At 46.0% G+C, this 24195-nt stretch overlaps 2 protein-coding genes across 2 annotated transcripts in view; one reads left to right on the top strand and one right to left on the bottom strand.

Annotated features, from left to right (window-relative positions):
• Positions 1-24195, top strand: part of LOC119891504 (scavenger receptor cysteine-rich type 1 protein M160-like) — a 1270577-nt gene that overhangs the window by 1024710 nt on the left and 221672 nt on the right. The gene's annotated exons all lie outside the window — the stretch shown is intronic.
• Positions 4557-24195, bottom strand: part of ogdha (oxoglutarate dehydrogenase a) — a 44521-nt gene continuing 24882 nt past the window's right edge. The window contains 18 exon segments of the mRNA XM_038703244.1: positions 4557-6815; positions 6917-7071; positions 7690-7853; positions 7942-8014; positions 9339-9464; positions 9999-10070; positions 10342-10520; positions 10599-10674; positions 10676-10727; positions 11877-12027; positions 12126-12254; positions 13256-13358; positions 16123-16275; positions 16366-16545; positions 16629-16757; positions 17363-17542; positions 20774-20864; positions 20957-21103. Coding sequence (XP_038559172.1) covers positions 6695-6815; positions 6917-7071; positions 7690-7853; positions 7942-8014; positions 9339-9464; positions 9999-10070; positions 10342-10520; positions 10599-10674; positions 10676-10727; positions 11877-12027; positions 12126-12254; positions 13256-13358; positions 16123-16275; positions 16366-16545; positions 16629-16757; positions 17363-17542; positions 20774-20864; positions 20957-21103 — 2281 coding nt within the window. The 3' untranslated portion in view covers positions 4557-6694.

Here is a 24195-nt window from a genome sequence, read left to right as displayed (position 1 = left end):
CATCACGTTAGGAACAACCCACAGCCGACATTTTTCTCGATTTATTTTAGGTTTTGTAACTTAAAGAGAATAAATCTTACTTCTCCTTTCAACCTCTCTGGGTAGCTGCTGTAACAACATGCCGCAGTAAGAGCGTTTGACCAGATCTTAGAAAAATACGACAGAAGAAAACTAGAAAACGACTCTTTTTGCATTCGATTTTTGACGCGATAACGCGAATAAACACAACTCGCCATTACTACGACTGTATGAAACCAAAGTAAATATTTTGCTGTGTTTACATAGCAATACACGGATTAAACTGATGCCGAAATAACTACATCATGATGCAGATTTGTTAAACATATGAATTCATACTTTGTCAGGTCTGTCAGCAAGACAGCAGGACAACAACTTCTAAAATGTTTGTTTTCTGAATGGAGTTTGGATCGGTCAGGGCTATGCTATGCTAACTTGGTCATAGAAAAGTACAATGATAGCTGGAGTAAAGTTACAGACACGTGTTTTCTGAACTCACCGGGTAGTTCATCCTCATCGCTTTCTTTTCTCCAAGTAATGTCCAGATTTGATATAAATATGAAGTCGTAGTCCCACAGAGCAAACGACGCTAACAACAACACTGGAACCGGATGTGCACGGAAACTAGCTGCTGAGAAGCTCCAGTGAAGTTAAATCAACTTTGAAATCCCCAAAACTAAAGTAAAAAGCTAATTTAATAAAAGCAGTTAACTCCGCGCTCCTCCCGCGAGTAAACGGCGTAGTTGTCAGAGCAGAATCCGACCGATTACGGGTGTTTATTTGTCCAATGTTTGTAGCGCTGCTTCCTGCTCCTCTCCCCCAAGTTTGGCAGCTCTCTGCCGGCCAGCAGATTTTCAATGTCCCGCTCTGCCCGGCCCTCTCCTTTTATTTATTTATTTTTTAATCTTTATTGGCTCTCTTAACACACAAGACAAAGGTGTATTAAATGACAGTCAACGTCTTAAAGAAATATTCCAAGTCTAACCAAAATAATTTGATACAAACACAATCATGAAATAAATGACAGATGATTTCAGCTTCACCGCTGCTAAACACACACTTTTCCACAACATCTTTCATGACAGGATAAATCAAATGTATAATTTTAAATGAGACTTCTCTAATTTTGTTATATTGCTTGTTGATATTCCAAACTGGCTTCCATTCAATATTTTCTATTCTAGAATTCCAGAAAAGCTTGGCAGGAGGAGTTGTGGACTCCTGGCAGAGTCTCCCTAGAAAATTATTGGAGCATTTTTATCTGTGCAGCATACACCGTTTAACGTAAGAGTACCTTTAAGTTGTGGATGCAAGTTAAACATGCCACCACCTTGTATTAATCTCAAAAGACCAGAAGGTATTGCATCGAAAACAATAGCCAATTCTTTAGGTGTAACTGGAATTCTGTATAAGAGAACAAGAGTCCATTTTCATTTAGCAACTAACATTATATCATTTTTAACCCAGCTATTAAAAAATAGAGTTTTATTCCAAATTAAACATTTATGGGGTGAAAAGTTATGTTTATAAATAATTAACCAGGACAATAATGCTTGTTTATGATAATTGGATAGAGCAACAGGAATCTTATTTATGTCAAAATTGCATTGCAGGAGGAATTCAATACTACCTAGTTTTAAAAAATAATAAATTCTGGAATAAAGTACCATAGTTTATCCTCTCCTTGGATGTAATTTTTAATCCACTTGACCTTGAATATAGTGTTGGATGTATAAAAACCTACTATACATTTAGACCTCCTTCGCTATATGTGTTACATAAAACTTTATTTTTTTAAATAATGGGGTTTATTTCTCCAGACATAATTGTAAAGCAACGTGTCTATCTGTTTGACTAGTATCGGTGGGACATCTAGGACCAGCCTTGATAGTCCCTGACAGATCTCTCAACAACCAACTATCAAATTTATTTTTTTTTACTTTTTCAATCAATGGATTGAAATTCAAATCCCTTCTGTCTTGATTTTTGCATATTTTAATACCCAGATATGATACGATATCTTTTATAAGGATACTACATGTCAACCAAGTGATGGCCCTTATTATTTTTAAGGCAAAAAGCTCACATTTTTTTATATTTAAAGTTAGACCTGATACCGAAGAGAATACATTAACACATTCAATAGCTTTTTCTTCTTCTTCTTCATTCTGTAAAAAAATAGTTGTGTCATCTGCTTTTTTGGCTATTTGTATGCCTTTGAAATGATCTTTTTTAATGTGCTATTGTTTGCATGACTAACAAAAATAAGAAGCGAGCAGCCGGTTTAATCCCTCTGCCGATATTAAATCTAGGAGTGGTGCCAAATGGTAGTTTAACAGAACTATTACAACCTTTATAAACCGTCTGGATCGCACGTTTAAAATAACTTCCAAAGCCAAAAAAGTCTAAAGTATTAAATAAAAAACTAAGTCTAAAAACAAAATATAACCATTTTCATTAATAAACTGGTTGTAAGTCTAAAATTACACGAATATTATTACTTAAATGCCTTCCACGTCATTGTTTATTAAGGTTATCAGGTTTTCAATCATCAATAAGTCTTTATCTGGCTTAGGTATTAAGGAAATTAGCCCTTGAGACAAGGTTGGCGGTAGCTTCCCAACTTCAATTGCTTCTTTAAATACAAATAAAATAAATTCTGTAAGGTTATCTTGAAAAACTTTACAGAACTCACTTGTTAGTCCATCATTTCCAGGGGATTTATTATCTTTTAACTTAACTATATTACTTTTTATTTCTTCTAAAGTTATATTCTGGTCACACATCTTCTTGGATTCCTCGTCTATCGATTTTGCACTTTCCCTTATGGAAGAGAAGAAAGACGTATCATTATTATCACTCCCTTCGGTATTTAATTTTTTATAAAAGGTTGTAACAAAATCAGAGATTTTCTGACATTTGTCCATTAATATAAAGTTTATTCAAAGAGGAAAAAATATTTTGTATTTTTTCCCCCCCTTCTTCCAACCAATTCCTTCTAGATCTTAGAAATGCTCCTCTTGCCTTATCTTCATAAATTTGGTCTAAATCTAATTGTAATTTGGTTAAAGTATCCTCATCTTGTTGACGCAATATTTCTTTCCCATACATCTTGATTATTTCTTTGGTTATGAAGTCTTCTTTTATACGGTTGGCCTGTGCTATATCCTTCCCTCTCTGGATAGCCAATCTTCTAATTTTATATTTCATTTATTCCCAGTGCGTGCCATGGGATTTCAATGTTTTAGCCTTAATCCAACATTCATTAATAATTAATTTAGCAGCGTTCATCTTCTGCCCGGCCCTCTTCACACAACGCTCTGAAGCCTCGGTGACGTACGGACAGTCTCAACACTGATTGGCTATCACGACTCGGCGTCATGCGACTTCTTCGCTCGAGTTGAAAATATGTACAACATATATAAAAGAATGTGTTCTTTTACCTGTCAGATAAGAAGATGACACATGAACACACTGGGCCGACCATCAGAATAGACCTGCGGAGGAGCAAATGAATAACACGACAAACCAAACAACTTTAAACAAAAATAAATAAATCACGTTTATAAATCATCACTGAACATAGTCCGAGTTACAGCCCGCTTGGTATAACTGAAACAGCATCAGGCAGTTTCAACGTGGCAGCAAAGCAGAGGAGACTTCACTCGCCGCTCAGTCTGAGACGCGTCTTTATCTCTGGCAGCCGGTGATGTCACAGCAGTTCAAATGTTTATTTGCATCCCTTGAATACGTCACGGCTCTCAGCAGGAGTTAACTCGCCTGAGTCGATATGATATCGATGGATCTTATTAACCTGTATCATTTATTATAATAAACGTTTGTTAGTTTAGTCACCACCTTCCACCACCCTTTATTACAGATTAATGTTGGGACCCCTTCGGGGGCCCAGACCCTCAGGTTGGGAAACGCTGCTTCAGTCACAGTCTTACCAAATGTTTTGGACCACAGACTAAAAACAACAGGTGTCACTGATAAACAATCAATTAAACACTGGCAACACAATAACAGGGCCTGATGACATCACTATGACATCATCAGTTATTTTCTGAGGATTTGACGAAGCTGGTAGTGACACAGAGTCTCCTCGCCTGAAGAGACGCCGCCGCGATCTGCAGCCTCACCTGTGAAAAGGTCATTTAATGTGACATCCAACAGACGGGGGGAGGGAGGGAGAGAGGGAGGAAACAAAGGGAGGGAGGGAGAGAGGGAGTGCACAGAGAATGAAGTGAAGGTAACGAATAGTGAAGTGAAGGTAACGAATAGTGAAGTGAAGGTAACGAATAGTGAAGTGAAGGTAACGAATAGTGAAGTGAAGGTAACGAATAGTGAAGTGAAGGTAACGAATAGTGAAGTGAAGGTAACGAATAGTGAAGTGAAGGTAACGAATAGTGAAGTGAAGGTAACGAATAGTGAAGTGAAGGTAACGAATAGTGAAGTGAAGGTAACGAATAGTGAAGTGAAGAGGACCAACGGTTCCCGTGGCTCTCAGCTGACAGAAAGAAAGGACGCATCAGATCTTCAGTTCAGGACTCTTTATTGAATGAAGCAAAATAATGAAGAACCCCGATCCCCTATGAAAATAAATAAGTCAGTTTCTTTGTCTCAGAAGCGCCAAAAACACAACCTGCAGCCGATTACATCTCTTTATTCTCAAAACCAGGAGGCGTTTTGTTTCTTCCTCTCCCGCTCACAGAGTTCATTCAGCCGCTCGCCGGACAAGAAAAACAATAAAAACATGAGAACGTCCGACCCATTTTGGCACACGGGATAAATGTGAGAGAGAGAAGCAGAGGGGTTAAACTATAATCAGCAGTGCATTTGGTTCGTTTCAACATCCCTTCAAAATAAAAGAAAAACAAAATCCCAGTGTGCTGGTTAAGCGTTGCAGGGGGGAATAATGACTCTCCTGAACGAGCTAACACACCTGCACCTCCTCCACCTGCTGTAGTGACTCAAATATCACCCTCTCACCTGCTAGCCGGGGTCCCATTCGTTTACAATGGGGAGCGCTAACGATGCTAACGATGCTAACAAGCTGTTTATTAAAAAAGCAAAAGCATAAATGTTTCCTGAAACGTGAAGAAAAGATGACGATCGTGTGTGTGTGTGTGGGGGGGGGGAGTGATGAAGACGATGACATAATAACTGTTACAGCTGGAGTGTGTGTGTGTGTGTGTGTGTGTGTGTGGACGGAGGAAAGTGTGTGCGTGAACTCAGATTCAGGCTTCACTCCACCAGACGTTTCTGCAGCAGACGCTTGTTTCATTTTACGACAAAATGGCTGCCGGGTGACACTCGACGACCTCTTGACACGAGCTGAGAATCAAATCTGAAACCCTTTCTGGGTGAAATCAGACATTAGTCTGCAGCACGGAGCATCACAAACTGCCAAGAGCTGAAAGCTGGCGTTCTTTTACCGCACCAGACTACATTCAGATTTTTGCTCATTTAAGACTAGATTTTATTCAGATCTCCAAGTCGCGACAAAGACTTGGAGATCTGAATAAAATCTAGTGGCCTTCCTGCACTTAAATCTGATGGATTATTTATATTTTTAATCAACTAATAAGTTAACGTACAAACATAAATGCAAGTTAACCTTCCCCAGTTGTTACACGTGAAAAACACACTCCCGTTATATTGAGTGATTTCACATGAGCTTTGGCACATGCTGGATTAGATTTTGCACTTGTTCATTAATGAACTCTGTTTCTTGTCTTGTCCGAGTATCTGATTAAATCTTGGCTGCAAATTTTATTTATTTACTTGTTGTTGCTTCAGAAACGAGGTTCTTTTAACTTTACTTGCTCTCCACGCTTCACCAGCCGGTCGTTTGCGCCCACCTGGTGGGATATTTAACTTCGGAGGACTTTCTTTTGTTCACTGAAACTCAAAGTACGCAGAGTATCAGTAATATTGCAGTAATCCTGCGAATCAGCAGCTACAGACACGCAGAGTCGCCTGGTGGAGTCGAGCCCGACGCCGGAGTCTCGCAGTACTGCTGCAGCACGGCGAGTTTTCCTATGACTGGTCAAGTCAAGCAGTACCGTGTACTACTACTCCAACTGCATACTGCTTAGTACTCTCATGTAACCTGATCCTAAACTTCCCTAATATGGTCGAAAGTACGTGGACAGCCGAATGTGTACGAAGTATCCTCCATGTTGCGGTGTTGTTTACCGCGACTCGCTGTAAACAAACAGCAGCAGGCGTCGTGTCCTGATGCCACAGGTTTGATTTTTGGCAGCAGAGAACAAAAAAAAACACATCAGTAGTACTTATTACTCCGTATTACAAAGCAGTACACACTTTACTGTGTACTTGTTTTGTAATATGGAGTAATAACAGAAGGTGTCAAACACGTACTTTAGAATTTAAAACTATTTATTTTTTGGGTGAAAAGCTGTTTAAACGCTGCTGTTTTTAAATAAATACAGGCTGTAAACTTAGTAGTACTATGTCGTATGCAGTACTTGTGTAGTACACAATATTTGCAGACTATGTGTAGTATTTTCAGACTACAGTATGCAGTATAACTGTGTGTGTGTGTGTTTGTGTCCATGAAGCAGTTTGAGTGTCACAACTGAATCCAGGAGGGTCGGGGGTCAAAGGTCGGGCAGGTGAGGGTTTACTCCAGGTGCTGCAGCTCAGAGGTCTACTGCCGATCTTTGAACGCGTCCAGGCCGAAGGCGGTGTCCAGGAAACGCCGCAGCTCCATCAGGTGAGTGTTCTTGTTTCCTGTCGCCGGAGCCGCTGCCGGTTCTCTGCCAGCGTACCTGAGACACACAGAGGGGTCAGAGGTCAAACCAACCGCCGCCTGCTGACGGTGACACGTGTTGATGATGATGATGATGATGAAGAAGAAGAAGAGTATTACCAGACGGGCTTGGCTCTCTGGGTGGTGGTCCTGATGCGAGGCTTCACGTAGTCGTAGTAACCCTGGTTCTTGTGCTCCTCCTGACACCAAACCAGGTCGGCGTTACAGAAACGCTCCGACTCGGCCTTCACCAGGTCGAACGGGAACGGAGACAACTGTGGGGGGGGGGGGGGAGACAGAGGGGGAGAGGGAGGGGGAGAGAGGGGAAGACAGAGGGGGAGAGAGAGAGTGAGGGGGGGAAGACAGAGGGGGAGAGAAAGAGTGGGGGGGACAGAGGGGGAGAGAGAGGGGGGAAGAGAAAGGGGAGGGGGAGAGGGGGGATGTTTATCCTGTGATGCGTCTTCATGTCTCGAACATCAGATCTAAATCACCATCAGTGAAACATCTTAAGACATCTTGGCGACTGTCTCGTGCAGGCGTGACGTCACGCAGGCTCCTGCGTGACGTCACGCCGTGTTTGTGTGTTTTAAGGCCTTTTCGCACAGGAAGCGACACTCCGCCTGCGTACTCGCTCGGCCCTGCCGGCTTGCTCTGCTCTTCTCGTGTGAACAGAAACCGAGACGAGCGCTCCGCGAGTAAACGGGAGGCGCTCTAAAGATAGTAACCACGGCGACGGCTTCTGTGCGCTACTGTATTCCTTCATAGCCTCGATTACAGTAAAACTAAAAGTAACGTTAGTTGACAGGCTTATTATTCATAGAGCTCCCTTCCTACACGCTCGCCTCGCACTGAACACGATTTACGAGGCGCGCAGATCGCTTCACGGTGAGTACCTGCTCCATGCGAGCGATGGCCACAGTTCCCTCCATGCCTCTGCTCTTCCTCTCTTTGGTCAGCTCGTAGTAAACCTTCCCCGTGCAGAAGATCAGCCGCTTCACCTCCTCCGGACGCTCCGCCGCCACGCCGTCCTCCGGGATCAACCTCTGGAAGTGAGTTCCTACACCGAGGAGGAGGAGAGCGAGAAGGTCAGACTGAGCGTGCTCTCCACAAATGACTGCTAGTAATGATGATGACAGTAACAGTACCAGGCAGCATCATGTCAAAGCTGGATCTGGCCTCCGGGTGACGCAGCAGAGATTTAGGAGTGAAGACAATCAGCTGGAGGGACAAACAGGAAGTTTACCATGACAAGTGACTGTGGCTTTCAAAATAAAAGTCATTAAACATCAACACTGAAGTTCAGCTTCAAAATAGAAACTTTGCACTCAGGTTTAATTTCAGATTCACTGCGTACTGAGCGGAAGGTGCGTTTGTGTTCACACCGCAGATTAAATCCATCGATAAGCTGTGTGTGCGTGCAGGTGTGTAGGTGTGCGTTCAGGTGTGTAGGTGTGTGTTCAGGTGTGTAGGTGTGTGTTCAGGTGTGTAGGTGTGCAGGTGTGTGTTCAGGTGTGTGTGCAGGTGTGTGTTCAGGTGTGTAGGTGTGCGTTCAGGTGTGTGTGCAGGTGTGTGTTCAGGTGTGTAGGTGTGTGTTCAGGTGTGTAGGTGTGCAGGTGTGTGTTCAGGTGTGTGTGCAGGTGTGTGTTCAGGTGTGTGTGCAGGTGTGTGTGCAGGTGTGTGTGCAGGTGTGTGTTCAGGTGTGCAGGTGTGTGTTCAGGTGTGTGTGCAGGTGTGTGTTCAGGTGTGTGTTCAGGTGTGCAGGTGTGTGTTCAGGTGTGTGTGCAGGTGTGTGTTCAGGTGTGTAGGTGTGCAGGTGTGTGTTCAGGTGTGTGTGCAGGTGTGTGTGCAGGTGTGCAGGTGTGTGTGCAGGTGTGTGTGCAGGTGTGTGTTCAGGTGTGTAGGTGTGCAGGTGTGTGTTCAGGTGTGTGTGCAGGTGTGTGTTCAGGTGTGTAGGTGTGTGTGCAGGTGTGTGTGCAGGTGTGTGTGCAGGTGTGTGTTCAGGTGTGTGTGCAGGTGTGTGTGCAGGTGTGTGTGCAGGTGTGTGTGCAGGTGTGTGTTCAGGTGTGTAGGTGTGCAGGTGTGTGTGCAGGTGTGTGTTCAGGTGTGTAGGTGTGCAGGTGTGTGTTCAGGTGTGTGTGCAGGTGTGTGTTCAGGTGTGTGTGCAGGTGTGTGTTCAGGTGTGTAGGTGTGTGTGCAGGTGTGTGTGCAGGTGTGTGTGCAGGTGTGTGTGCAGGTGTGTGCAGGTGTGTGTGCAGGTGTGTGTGCAGGTGTGTGTGCAGGTGTGTGTGCAGGTGTGTGTGCAGGTGTGTGTGCAGGTGTGCAGGTGTGTAGGTGTGTGTGCAGGTGTGTGTGCAGGTGTGTGTGCAGGTGTGTAGGTGTGCAGGTGTGCAGGTGTGCAGGTGTGTAGGTGTGCAGGTGTGCAGGTGTGCAGGTGTGCAGGTGTGCAGGTGTGTGTTCAGGTGTGTGGGTGTGTGTTCAGGTGTGTGTTCAGGTGTGTGTGCAGGTGTGTGTGCAGGTGTGCGTTCAGGTGTGCGTCTCTCACAGGCTTCCTGAACGGGAGGAGAATCTGCCGTCTGAGGACGTGGAAGTAGTTTCCAGGAGATGAACAGTTCACCACGATCCAGTTACAGTCGTACAGCTGACGCACAGCAAAGTCCTCTGTGAGGGTCTGAGGGGGAGGAGGAGGAAGGAGGGAGGGGGGGAGGGAAGGAGTAGGGAGAAGGAGGAAGGAGTAGGGAGAAGGAGGAAGGAAGGAGGAGGAGGAAGGAGGGAGGAGAAAGGAAGGAGGAAGGAATAAGGAGCAAGGGAGGAGCAGGAGGGAGGAGAAGGAGGGAGGAGGAGGGAGGAGGGAGGGGAGGAGGGAAGGAGTAGGGAGAAGGAGGAAGGAGTAGGGAGAAGGAGGAAGGGAGGAGCAGGAGGAGGAGAAGGAGCTCAGCTCAGTGAAGTGAAACTTGTTCATTTGTTTGCATCAGGTCTGAATCTGATGAACAACTTAAGACACGAGTCATCCTGCTGTTTTCTGTCTGTGTGAATCTTCAACATGAATAAATGAATCACATTCAGTCTGTGGACAAAGGTTTGACAGAATCATTTAAAAGCAGCCACTAGTTGTAGATTTATCCCATCGTTGGCTCCCGTGTCTTCTGTTTCTTATTTCTAGATAATCAAACGCTCGCAGGGAACCGCTGTGCGTCTTCCTTACCGGCATGACGTCGGGGTCGTCGTTGCACATCTGGAGGAATCTCTCTGGACGAGCTGACGAATGTTCTGGACCCTGAGGACAGAAGCAGACAGAGACCAGGTTGAGAAGGATCCACATCGAGGTCGTTTGTTCCCGTTACGTTGAAACAAAACGCCATCAGCTGATGAGCGGCATCTGTTGGGCCACATCGCGACTTAAAATAATCTTTATATAACGCCAAGGTCATTTTTGGGTAATTATTTTCCTCCTGAAAGTTTTCGACCGTGTGAAGCACTTTGAAACCCTGCCGGGTGAGAATAAAGTTTATTTTATTTAAAGGTCGGCCTGTGCTCAGGCTCCTCACCATGCCCTCCATGCCGTGCGGCAGCAGCAGCACGATGCCGTTCTGTCGGACCCACTTGGCCTGACCGGGGCAGATGAACTGGTCGATGATGCACTGGGCCGTGTTGTGGAAGTCTCCAAACTGGGCCTCCCACAGGATCAGAGCGTTGGGACTCGCCATCGCGAATCCCAGCTCAAAGCCTGCAGACGTGGAGTTTAAAGAAGACATTTAATCTGCAGACTGAAAAGAAAGAGCGCGAGCAGAGAGTTCGGACTGACCCAGGACTCCGTACTCGGACAGCGAGCTGTTGCAGACGGTGTACGGCGCCTGGTCAGGGGAGAGGTGGTTCATGGGGGATACAGGTCCTCTTGTCCACGTTCTGGTCGTGGAGCACGTGATGACGGTGGCTGAAAGGGGACAAACAGCGTCAGTCAGCAGAAGTTTCTCTCTCGCTTTCCACAGACTGCTTCAAACCTGGACCTGGAAGACCTGGAAGACCCGGTGAGGGTTCTAGCAGGGATCGCCAGTGATGATCTAGCCGGTACGACGATCACGACATAAACTAACGTGTTCCTCTCTGCAGAAGTCTGATTTTAAAGACGTGAATTTAACCTGAACAACAACCGAACAGCCTCGACACAAAGAACAGCCGTCAGTGTTTCCTCCTGACAAATCTCCTGTTGAACCTCAGCTCCCATCGAGTTCAGTTCTTACATTATCGAGACTTTCAGTCACTTGACTTAATGCGATCCGACCCGCTGTCGAGCGACGGGACTCGGGTTCACAACGCTGCCGCAACATAACGGTGGGAGGTCAACACAAGATCTTCCGGGACATTTTACTTTCCCCTCTCGTTTTTCATGCGTTTACAATGACCGCAAAATCTGTAAACTTCTTTCCAGGTTTTCCAGGACCAGGATCTCCACTGTGTTTATACAAACCAGAAGAGCTTCAGGACCCGTGTCCACCAAAGCGTTTTTTTTAACCAGCTGAAAACGGCCAGCTGGGAGCGCTTTGGATAATTTACATAATTGAATAAATAAAGTGTGAAAACGTCACCGCAGAGCAGGGTCGGCCTACTTGCTCTGCACGAACACAAGGCTGACAGACTCTCCGTGCGTGGGCTCATGAGATTTTGCGGGCGAGGAAACACCTCGGCGTGTAGGCACATCGGATGCGTCCTGCCCCTCCTGCACTGTGATTGGACGGCTCGGTAAAAAGCGACAGAGCGCGGCGTTTTTTCCCCAAAGCTGAACAATTTTTCAACTCTCTGCGACCGGAAAAAAACACTCAGCGTGGAAAAGACGCTTTACCGGGTTGTAAACACGCGGCGCTCCCATTACAACCAATTGAAAAAAGGCGCTGGCGTCAGAAAAATCACGCCTTGGTGGACACGGGCCCTCAGGCCGGTGTGGACGAACTGCTTCACAGTAAGGCTGTTTCATAAATAGACACGATTATATTTATCAATCAACAAGACGCAACTGCGGAGAATAGAAGAAAGATTTAAATCAAATCACGTGACCACCCGCCGCCTCAGACAGCATCAGCTCTACCTGAAGGTCCCTCGCTCCACGTCCTGTCCCGACAGCCTGATGTGGATCCCCTCCTGCAGCAGCGATCCGAAGGCCATGTACTCTCCCAGAGCCCAGTCCACCGTCCGGTTCCGAATCATCTCGGCCCGGCCCTTCAGGATACGACTCAGACCTGAAACCACAGACGCGACACCCAGATTCTCTTCCTGTCGCTGTTTAGTGTTGCTGATAAAGATCTAAGTGGGAAACAAATAAAGTTTTTAAAGTGACCTCCGTGGATGGTGAAGTCCTCCACGGGGACGGACGAGGCCACCTGGCCGATGTGGTTCAGGTTTTCTTCTGTCAGACCGGTAGAGGGGCAGCTCATGGACTTTGGCTGTCCGTCCAGAGTGAAAAAACCTGAAGACAACAACAGTTCCATCTGTCAGCAACCTGAGACCGGATCCCGACCCGGACCCGAGACCGGTTTCTCACACAGACCGCAAACAGCAGAAGGATTCTCTCCTGCTCATAAAACCGTGTTTGTAGCGATTAGCAAAACGCGTCCAAACGATTCTGACAGGAAATGACTTCACTGCAGCGCTCTAAAACACGCCGTCTACGATACAGAGACCGTCTGTAACGAGGACCCGCAGCTTTGAGAGTTCACACCTGAGAGAGGAGCTAGATAAGTCTGTTAGGCAGGAAGCAGTTTCACTTTATTTCCCCTCCGGCTCGCAGGTGTGTGCATCATATCTTAAGCGTTCAGTTGAGACGTCGTCATACTGAGGGTGTCAGTTGTAATTTGCTCACTTTAGGGACCTCAGCAGTGTGTCTGATACGGAGGTTTTAAATGCTAGTCCTTCAAAATGTCTGTTAGTCCGAGTCCAAAGACTTAATTTACCGTCATAAATGACAAAGACAAGCAGCAATGTCATAAATGACAAAGACAAGCAGCAATGACTTTTTATTTAAATGTTTCAGGTTTGTGCTTAAAGAAATGTCTGGAACGATTACTCGATTATCAGAATAGTTGTCGATGAATTTTCTTCTGATTGTCGACCAGTCGCTGCAGCTCTTATTTTTACGGTTACTTAATTTAGGCAGAGTAAGTTAACGCTTTAGTTTCACCGCTCTTCCTCTGATAAACATGGCATTAGCTTTGAGGCTAATCTACTTTAGCATCGCGCAGCGTTAGAAATGAAGGGCCGTTCACCAGAAGACCGTTTCAGAAATAAATCTACGCTCGTGTGTGTCGGCAGCGTCGCCTCCTACTGTAACATTAAACATCGAGCTCACTTGGCAGGTCTGGTGAAACTGATCCTGACACATTCAGTAACCAGACTCTAGTTCTCATATCAGTTTGTGAATCTTCTTCTAAAGCCTGCCAAGCAGTATTAGTTAACCACAGAGACACGAACCAGGCCAGGGGGAGTCCAGCCAGTGCTTGATGTGGAGGATCTTCTCATCTTTAGAGCGAGCGTGCGCCTCCTCACAGATCTTATCATATTTGGCAATTTCCTCCTACAGAGAGACAGAGAGAGAGAAACCAGAAGAGTTCAGTTCAGTCTGCACACATAGATTTCATCTCCCATCAGACTGGACAGACAGAAATGTCTCGTCGTCCTCGTGGATCCTCACGGACTTTAAAAAGTAAACCTTAAGTTTCAGACTTGAACTGAGAGCTTTCAGCGCTGAACCTCGTGGCTGCTGTGAGTTGTGCACCAAGAACAGGACCAACAGGACCGGGATCAGACTTTTCTCATGTTTACTGACACTTAAAATAAAGTTTCTGTAGTGTGACGTCGCAACGAGTCGAGTCCAGACAAGCAAAAACAAAAACTTTATTCAGTCTCCTGTCAGCACATCCAGTCACACAACAGTTATAATACAAACAATGCGTTCAGGTCTACTTAGCTTCATCTACTTAGCTTCATCTTCATTGTTCACATACAAAGGAAACGAAGGGACTCTGAACTTCCTGTTGTTCAGGGGCCGTATTACAGAAACTTCCTAACCGGTAGATCCTATCCTAACTGCTTGGTTACCATGGTAATAAGGGTTAGGATCTGATTTAGGAAAAAGGCCGTTACAGATGAACAGTTCCTCAGTCAGGGTTCCTTTCCTAACTTCGTAAACTCTCCTAACTTTAGGAGAACTGTTAAGCTGTCCTAACTTTTACTTTTCCACCAGCTAGTGTAACTCCTTTAATCCACTTGCTTTCTCTTTAATTGCTTTTACAAAACAAAAGTCAACAGACGGAACTTTATTGATTCTACCGATGTGTTTGATGACGAAACCCTCGTTAGTAGGAAGGCTGTCGGTGATGTAACGCTAGATAATGTCTCATTATAGGCCCATGATGTGAAGGCTTGATGTAACAAAAGGATCCTCAAGTCTTTGACAGGAGGAGATCGTTAGAGACAACAAATCCATGAAAAACATGATGATTATTATTATTTTGACTTCATTATTAACTTTCCTGAGATGCCGGGTTTCTGCCGGTGTCTGTGAGGGAGCACAGGAGGAGCCACCAGCCGCTTCATCTGCTGGATGCCGGATGTGCGGCGGTGACTGCGTCCGCTATTTCAGCCCACTCTCTCTCGCTTTAATCTCCCGAGTTAAGCGTTACGTGGATTTGGATTTCTCGACAGAGGTTACAAACACCTCTAAGTTATCTGACTTGAGGTTCAATGATAGTTGTTGTTTCTGCTCCATTTTCAGTTTGTGTTTAAAAAAAAAAAAAAAAAACGACCAAAAAACACACAATTAAAAGCCGTTTAGCTCGGCGAGATGAGAAAAGTGGGGATCGGTTGCTAGGTAACAGACATAAAAGTTGATAACCGTGTTGGATCGAGCATTTAGGATTTCCTAACCTGAGATAAGACAGGATTCCTAAAGTTAGCTAGGACAGGAACTTTCTGTAACACGGCCCCGGGTCCTTTTGTCCTAGACGTCCACTGTCCTCATGTCTAACAGTAACATTAACCTACGTCCCAAACGTAATGTGCTGCTGCTCTCTGCACAGGAGGCGATACGCTCTCGTTTAAAAGGGTTTAAAAGTCCGAGGCTGCGGGCTCCCCTCAGACAAAGCCCATCCCCTTTAGTTTACTGAAGTCCGGGATGCCTCAGGGATCATGATTAGGTTATATGATCACATGGACAGACAGAATTGAGTCAAGAAGCAGAGACGACACCAAATACATAATAAAGGTCTGTCCTGCGGGATTTATTAATCTCCGGGGAAACAGTCTCTCAGAACTCTCTCTTTGACCAGATCTCACACATTTAGGCTCTTCTGCATCTCCTTTTGATAATTAATGTAAGAAGAATAATTTAAGAAGAATATTAGTTCCAGTTACACTATTTCATTGTGGGGTTGTTTTGTTATTCATTAACTTTGTGCAAGAAAAATGCTCTACATGGTAGTTAATTTTAAGAGGGATAGTAACTCTGGGCTCAGATTAGGGGTGCAGTGATACGCTTGCTCAACAAGATATTAGAATAAATATCCTCTACAGTGTTATATGATTTGGGTGGTTTGGGGTTCCTCCTCCAGGAGATTCTGAGCATTAAACACTTATTTTCTGGAGACATTTTCCAGACCAATTTATGGATGAAATGTCTTTTATATATAAACAAAGGGAAACACAAAATTCTGGTGTAAGGTGACAATACAAAATATAAAAATATAAAAATATAAAAATATAATGTGGTACTTTTTTGGACAATGCACATTTCGTTTCTTAGATATTTACATTGCATTTCTTAGATATTTACATTGCATTGTATGTTTTCTTATTGTGCAAATAATCCTCTCTCATTTGTTATTCAACATTTCTTGTTGCACGCAATTTATCAGAACCGTTTAACAAATACTTTCACAGAGTGACTGGGACAAAATCAGCCATTTCAAAAAGTGGTGGGGACATGTCCCCAGCGTCAATGACCTCTATGTGCCGAACGATGAGTTTAACAACCCTTTTTGAAATGGTTGAATTCGTCCCAGTCACTAGCAACAAGAAATGTTAAATAAGAAACCTTTGGTAAGAAGAAGCAAATGTTCATTGTCCGAAAAGTAACTCAAGCTGAAACAACAAGCTGCGTTATATTGTTTTATTTCCAGCATGAATAGGACATGAAGCGAACCCCATACTGCGCATCGTCACATCTCCTGAGCTTCTAGTGCGTCATCACGCCCCTAACCCGAGTCCTCACCACCTTTCAACACAAAGTGACGACCCCGGTCAGATGGCATCCTGGGAAATGCAGGAGGTCACTAACTCACCTCGTACTCCTGCCTGCTGACCGCTCCCTCTCCGATCAGTTTCTCGGCGTACTTCTGCAGGACGGGCTTCTGCTTCTTGATCTGTTTGTACATCAGCGGCTGCGTGAACATCGGCTCGTCCATCTCGTTGTGACCCATGCGGCGGTAACACACCTGCGCACAAACACAGACACAGCGTGAGGAGACGGCGTCCTGCGGGAGTCAGCCGAGACACGAGCTGGCGTTCTGTATCGCTGCACTGACCAGGTCGACCACCACGTCTTTGTGGAACGTGGCCCTCCACTCGGCGGCCACCTTGCAGACGTAGATGACGGCCTCGGGGTCGTCGGCGTTGACGTGGAAGATGGGAGCGTTGACGACTCGGGCCACGTCGGTCGGATACGGAGAGGAGCGCGCCATACGGGGGTCTGTGGTGAACCCGATCTGGAGACGGGACGTGAGAGGGGGTCACGGCTCGGTCGTTCATCCGGCCGTTCGTCCGTGCGTTTTATGTTTGCGTAGCTTACCTGGTTGTTGACGACCACGTGCACGGTGCCGTGCGTGGTGTAGGACGGCAGGTCAGACAGGTGGAAGGTTTCGTACACGATGCCCTGTCCTGCGAACGCTGCGTCTCCGTGGAGCAGGATGGACATCACCTGAGCACACACACAGGAGGGGGTTCAGACTGACCACAGATCTGCGTCCGTTACACACCTGTCAGTTTTTATTCAATGTAGAAAGCAGGGGGGGAAATTAAGTTACCGGCTCACCTGCCAACGGGACTAATAACTCGTCTTTTTATGTCACGTGAACATTTGTTTCTTACTTTGAATTGTAATAATAATAAGATATTCTGTCGAATACAAACTTAAAGACGACACCAGATTGAAATTTGAAGCAAAATTCAATTATTGCTATTAAATGTACTTTAGACAGAACAGTTAATTATTTTATAAACTTACAAGATGCTTATTAATCATTCAACTTAAATCTCATCACTGCTCACTCTTAATCACGCTTTACTTTCTACTTAAACCTCCTCATTCATTAATATTTCTTTATGATCTGCTTCAGCCTCATTTTTTCAGATTTAAGGGGAAATATTTTAACGGGATATTTGGCGTAATATTAAATTGTTGGACCTAAAACAGGTGCAAGTGTAGACCAGTACGTGAAACCTGAAGACTGAAGGTTGATGGTGTGTTAACTAACACGTCCTGCAGGGTTGGTGAACCTCTCAGAGTCCGTGTGCGAGTCTCACCCTGTTGCCGTTGGTGTCGCCGCAGTAGAACTGCTCGGCCTTGGTCTTCCCCTGCACCACGGGGTCCACGGCCTCCAGGTGAGACGGGTTCGCCACCAGAGACAGGGTGATGTTCCTGTCCGTCACACGGTTGATACGGCGATGGTACATTCCCAGATGATACTTCACATCTCCGGAGCCCTGAGGAGGAAAAAGCAGCAGAGGTCAGTTCAGACTGTTGACGAGTCCAGAATCAGGTTTCAGGTTTTAAATGCTAGTCCTCTAAAGTTTCTGTTATTCCCAGTTTACTTCAGCCACCTCAAAGACTAAAGAGGGGCAGGACGGCGGTACACTCAACTAAAGCTGCTTTTACACCTGTAGTTCGGTTCCTTTGGTCCGGACCAAGGGGGGAAAAAGGTTTTACAAAGCGAGAGAAGACCGCAAATCCACCTCGAGTTATGACTACGAGGCGTCTTGTACAGCGATGACTCAGGTTTACTGTGAGATCGCCGTCACTAAATGTTTCACGGAGTTCTGGCACATTTATAAAACCGCTTTTGACCTGTTAATCAGGGAAAACACCTGCATGTACGTTACCAAATGATTTGTACAAATACAGCCTATAAATTGCTTTTTTAAAAAGCCGTTTAACTTTTTAAATAATGCTTAGATCTCACATTTGCTTTCTATAAATCCTGAGGTTGGTCACATCATGGAGGTCTCAGTGCACTTTACAGTAAGTTTCACCTGGACTAAAGGAGGCAGGTGTGACAGCACCCTAAGACCTACAGTGTCAGCGCCCTCTGGTGGCCAGGGGTCTTAATGTCGTGTAAAAAATTCAAGACTAGGGCCAGATAAGAAAGCTTGAACTTTTACCAGCATTTTTATTATCAACAAAAATAGACACCAATTAGAATAAAAGAGATTTACAGAGATGGTCAGTTTATTCCAATACAGGACAGATAAACCCGTCCAACATCCCTGCAGGTCGGAGGATGGAGTCAACCCTGTGGTCTGCAGACAGCCTTATAGATCCCCCTCTGGGCTGGTTTTACCCCTCCTCTCCTTATGGTGAACTTCTTATCCTCTGCTGCCGGCTGTTTACACGTATTGTTTTTACCAATTTAACACTTTTTTCAGCTGTTTATTTAATACTGTGTTGCTGTCTTTCTATAGTTTTCATTACCGGATAAGAAGTTCTCCATTATATTTCAACTTCAGTCTCACTGTATTTTTTAAAAAGTTAATACAAGAATAACATGTGTAATGCTGCATCTTTCATTAATGCTTGGTTTCTTACAGTAATCTTGATATAGTGCCGACTGGATCTGCAGTCTTTCTGCTCATCATCAATCTGTCGTCTTTTTGCAAAGCATAAATCTGTCGGGAATTTGTTCACTCAAAGTTCACACAGGCTATAAGCATCAGAGGCTGGAAGTTGACAATCGACCCCTTTAGCCGTAATTAAAGACGTAGTCTTAATATCAGCAGACTGATGCATCAACAGTTCCTCATGTAGTCATAACGGTAGATCACAGTAGAGCAGTGCGTGCACTGTCACAGCGTCTGCAGTCTGTACTCCCACTCAAGGATCTTGTTTCTGTATTCATGACTACAGTTCAGCACTTCTAAGTGAAGACCAGGCACATCTAGGTCTGCACTGCCCCCCCCCCCGTGTCTTAGGCATGCCCTCTGCTGATCATGCTATTTTAACCATAACCTGACTTTGTGGAATAAGCTGGTGTCTTACTGTGATGGACTATATTGATGTATGTTTTTTCACTAATTCTGCTTCTATATTTTCCTTAGCTGGTGTTTTTGATGCTGCCTTGCTTCCTCACTCTGTTAGATACAGAGAGGAGCACACACACTCAGAGCTGTAGAGCTTTAACACTGCGATCCTATAAAATAACACTTTAAATGATGACAATGCACCACTGCTCTAATAATTAATAGTAACATTTTAGGCTATAATGTTCTGAAATGATACACAACAGTCTCTAGAAGCAGAACGGGAGCCAGAGCTTCAGCTATCAGGCGCCTCTGCTGTGGAATCTAAGGAGGCACCCAAATGAAAAATCTTGGCCGAAACCGAATTTAATGAAAAACTTCCCCAAATACTGAACAAAGTTTTCACATTTCTGTCCATTTATTTTGCCTTTTTTTTCCTACACTGCATAAATTAAATATTCAAACTGTGCTTTTTCCTCAGTGTTTCCCACAGGATGTGGAGAGACTACGGTGGGGGGGTAAAGTAAATTACATGAGTCCGTTTACTTTTAATAGACACATGTAATATGTTTTATACTTTCTGTGAATATAATCCAGTTAATCTTATTTCCATCCTGTACAGACGCCTTATTTTGAAAACCGGACGTTGTCATATGTGTTTCCTCGTGCTAAATTCATCCAGTCCGACCCGGTTTGATAAATAATGTTGTAACGTGAAGACTTCACAGCCTCTCTTCATACTAAAGAGACAAACTGACAGGATAAAGTCTCTAACCTGCCCGTCAGCTCGCTCTGGGCCGCTTCACTTACCGTAAAGGCTGGAATACATGCGCACTTCAAATGTAGGCGCGGCTAGTTTAATCTCCTTCTCACAGACGAGAGACAGAAACACTTCTTGTCTAAGAAGTCAGCTGCAGATGGAGCGGACGTGCTGAGACAGTTCAGCAGAACAGCGTCTGCAAACTGCTCAGACACTTTAAAATGCTTCCACACTGCCGGCATGGCAACGGGACTGTTCGGTAAAATTTATTCAGTCTTTTGACTCATTAGGCCGAACACAGAAATTTTTTTTTTCTTTGCTATTTTCGGCCGAACATTCGGTGCCTCCCAAGTGGAATCAGACCCCTTTTTAGGTTTGGGAAGCAACCAACATCTCCATATATTTACAAGTAGGCTCAAAACCTCTCTTTTTCATAAAGCTTTTAGTCCGGGATGGTTTCTTCACTCTCTGAGGAGGCTTATATTTAGGGCTAGGGTTGTTTTATGATTTCTAATACATCTTATAATTCTTTATGGGCCACAGTACGCGAGGTAGACTTGTGCGAGGCATACTGGACATTTTTCCCAAATCAGTACGCCATCCGGCTATTTTTGGCATACTGCTGATTTTGCATACTACATTTGGGCCAAATCAGTACATACTACTAGTATAGTAGGCGGTTTCGAATACAGCACGTCATTTTTGATTTAACACTTAAATAAACTTGACAAGAAGACGCTGCATTGCCTTCAGTGCTTGGACCCCTGTATAACTGGCAAGAGGTTTGGTTTTCTGCCAACTGTTTCTCCGGTTATTTTTGCAGAACATTGACTGAATCGCAGCATGTGACAATCTAAAATAACATGTTTTGATCTGTGTCCCCCTCTCCTGTGGGAACAGATATAATTACAGCAGTAATGAAGCTAAGAGCAGTTAAATACCTCATCAGCAGATTCCAGCTTGGAGTCAAACTGACAGAAAATCTGTTCCAGCTCTTTACGGATCACGTTGGCCAAAACATTCAGACGACCCCTGAAACAAGAAACGGCGGAAGGAGGAGGGATGCAAACTGTGTAATACATATATAAATGAATAAATAAAAATAAGATTGTGTTGCGCGTTACCTGTGAGGCATGCCCATGATGACGTTCTCCACTCCGTTCTCAGAGGATTTATCGATGATGGTTTTCAGAGCGGGGATCAGAGACTCACAGCCCTCCAGACCAAAACGTTTTTCTGCAGACCATTTCTTCTGCAGGAACTCCTCAAACCTGCACGCAGATTAATAACATATAACAACTAACGCCTACTGTCAGTCATGGGTTCATACAGACACTTCCTCTAAACCCTGCAGGAGTGCGTAGGAGTCTGGAGGAGTGCGTAGGAGTCTGCAGGAGTGCGGAGGAGTGCGTAGGAGTCTGGAGGAGTGCGTAGGAGTCTGGAGGAGTGCGGAGGAGTCTGGAGGAGTGCGGAGGAGTCTGCAGGAGTGCGGAGGAGTCTGCAGGAGTGCGGAGGAGTGCGTAAGAGTCTGGAGGAGTGCGTAGGAGTGCGTAGGAGTCTGGAGGAGTGCGTAGGAGTCTGGAGGAGTGCGTAGGAGTCTGGAGGAGTGCGTAGGAGTCTGGAGGAGTGCGGAGGAGTAGTGAGGAGTGCGCGTAGGAGTCTGGAGGAGTGCGGAGGAGTCTGGAGGAGTGCGGAGGAGTCTGGAGGAGTGCGGAGGAGTCTGGAGGAGTGCGGAGTGTGGAGGAGTAGTGAGGAGTGTGGAGGAGTCTGCAGGAGTGCGTAGGAGTGCGTAAGAGTCTGGAGGAGTGCGTAGGAGTCTGGAGGAGTGCGGAGGAGTGCGTAGGAGTCTGGAGGAGTGCGGAGGAGTCTGGAGGAGTGCGGAGGAGTGCGGAGGAGTGCGGAGGAGTGCGTAGGAGTCTGGAGGAGTGCGGAGGAGTCGGGAGGAGTGCGGAGGAGTAGTGAGGAGTGCGTAGGAGTCTGGAGGAGTGCGGAGGAGTCTGGAGGAGTGCGGAGTGTGGAGGAGTAGTGAGGAGTGTGGAGGAGTGTGGAGGAGTGCGGAGGAGTCTGGAGGAGTAGTGAGGAGTGTGGAGGAGTGGAGGAGTGCGATGGAGTAGTGAGGAGTGCGATGGAGTAGTGAGTAGTAGTGAGGAGTGCGATGGAGTGCGATGGAGTAGTGAGGAGTAGTGAGGAGTAGTGACGAGTAGTGAGGAGTGCGATGGAGTAGTGAGGAGTAGTGAGTAGTAGTAAGGAGTGCGATGGAGTAGTGAGGAGTGCGATGGAGTAGTGAGGAGTGCGATGGAGTAGTGAGGAGTGCGATGGAGTAGTGAGTAGTAGTGAGTGCGATGGAGTAGTGAGTAGTAGTGAGGAGTGCGATGGAGTAGTGAGGAGTAGTGAGGAGTGCGATGGAGTAGTGAGGAGTGCGATGGAGTAGTGAGGAGTGCGATGGAGTAGTGAGGAGTAGTGAGGAGTAGTGAGGAGTAGTGAGGAGTAGTGAGTAGTAGTGAGTAGTGAGTAGTAGTGAGGAGTGCGATGGAGTAGTGAGGAGTGCGTAGGAGTGCGTAGGAGTCTGGAGGAGTGCGGAGGAGTGCGTAGGAGTCTGGAGGAGTGCGGAGGAGTCTGGAGGAGTGCGGAGGAGTCTGGAGGAGTGTGGAGGAGTGTGGAGGAGTGTGGAGGAGTGTGGAGGAGTGTGGAGGAGTGTGGAGGAGTGTGGAGGAGTGCGATGGAGTAGTGAGGAGTGCGATGGAGTAGTGAGTAGTAGTGAGGAGTGCGATGGAGTGCGATGGAGTAGTGAGGAGTAGTGAGGAGTAGTAAGGAGTGCGATGGAGTAGTGAGGAGTGCGATGGAGTAGTGAGGAGTGCGATGGAGTAGTGAGGAGTGCGATGGAGTAGTGAGGAGTAGTGAGTAGTGCGATGGAGTAGTGAGTAGTAGTGAGGAGTGCGATGGAGTAGTGAGTAGTAGTGAGGAGTGCGATGGAGTAGTGAGGAGTGCGATGGAGTAGTGAGTAGTAGTGAGTAGTGCGATGGAGTAGTGAGTAGTAGTGAGGAGTGCGATGGAGTAGTGAGGAGTGCGATGGAGTAGTGAGGAGTGCGATGGAGTAGTGAGGAGTAGTGAGTAGTAGTGAGGAGTGCGATGGAGTAGTGAGGAGTGCGATGGAGTAGTGAGGAGTAGTGAGGAGTGCAATGGAGTAGTGAGGAGTGCGATGGAGTAGTGAGTAGTAGTGAGGAGTGCGATGGAGTAGTGAGGAGTGCGATGGAGTAGTGAGTAGTAGTGAGGAGTGCGATGGAGTAGTGAGTAGTAGTGAGGAGTGCGATGGAGTAGTGAGGAGTGCGATGGAGTAGTGAGGAGTGCGATGGAGTAGTGAGGAGTGCGATGGAGTAGTGAGTAGTAGTGAGGAGTGCGATGGAGTAGTGAGTAGTAGTGAGGAGTGCGATGGAGTAGTGAGGAGTGCGATGGAGTAGTGAGTAGTAGTGAGTAGTGCGATGGAGTAGTGAGTAGTAGTGAGGAGTGCGATGGAGTAGTGAGGAGTGCGATGGAGTAGTGAGGAGTGCGATGGAGTAGTGAGGAGTAGTGAGGAGTGCAATGGAGTAGTGAGGAGTGCGATGGAGTAGTGAGTAGTAGTGAGGAGTGCGATGGAGTAGTGAGGAGTGCGATGGAGTAGTGAGTAGTAGTGAGTAGTGCGATGGAGTAGTGAGTAGTAGTGAGGAGTGCGATGGAGTAGTGAGGAGTGCGATGGAGTAGTGAGTAGTAGTGAGGAGTGCGATGGAGTAGTGAGTAGTAGTGAGGAGTGCGATGGAGTAGTGAGGAGTGCGATGGAGTAGTGAGTAGTGCGATGGAGTAGTGAGGAGTAGTGAGTAGTAGTGAGGAGTGCGATGGAGTAGTGAGGAGTGCGATGGAGTAGTGAGGAGTAGTGAGGAGTGCAATGGAGTAGTGAGGAGTGCGATGGAGTAGTGAGTAGTAGTGAGGAGTGCGATGGAGTAGTGAGGAGTGCGATGGAGTAGTGAGTAGTAGTGAGGAGTGCGATGGAGTAGTGAGTAGTAGTGAGGAGTGCGATGGAGTAGTGAGGAGTGCGATGGAGTAGTGAGGAGTGCGATGGAGTAGTGAGGAGTGCGATGGAGTAGTGAGTAGTAGTGAGGAGTGCGATGGAGTAGTGAGTAGTAGTGAGGAGTGCGATGGAGTAGTGAGGAGTGCGATGGAGTAGTGAGTAGTAGTGAGGAGTGCGATGGAGTAGTGAGTAGTAGTGAGGAGTGCGATGGAGTAGTGAGGAGTGCGATGGAGTAGTGAGGAGTGCGATGGAGTAGTGAGGAGTAGTGAGGAGTGCAATGGAGTAGTGAGGAGTGCGATGGAGTAGTGAGTAGTAGTGAGG

This window comes from Micropterus salmoides, unplaced genomic scaffold (assembly GCF_014851395.1).
Source record: "Micropterus salmoides isolate LMB-PRFRI ecotype aquatic unplaced genomic scaffold, ASM1485139v1 Ms_hic_scaffold_7, whole genome shotgun sequence".
Taxonomy (NCBI): domain Eukaryota; kingdom Metazoa; phylum Chordata; class Actinopteri; order Centrarchiformes; family Centrarchidae; genus Micropterus; species Micropterus salmoides.
The sequence above is the reverse complement of the archived record's forward strand: the minus strand, read 5'-3'. Positions and strand labels throughout refer to the sequence as shown.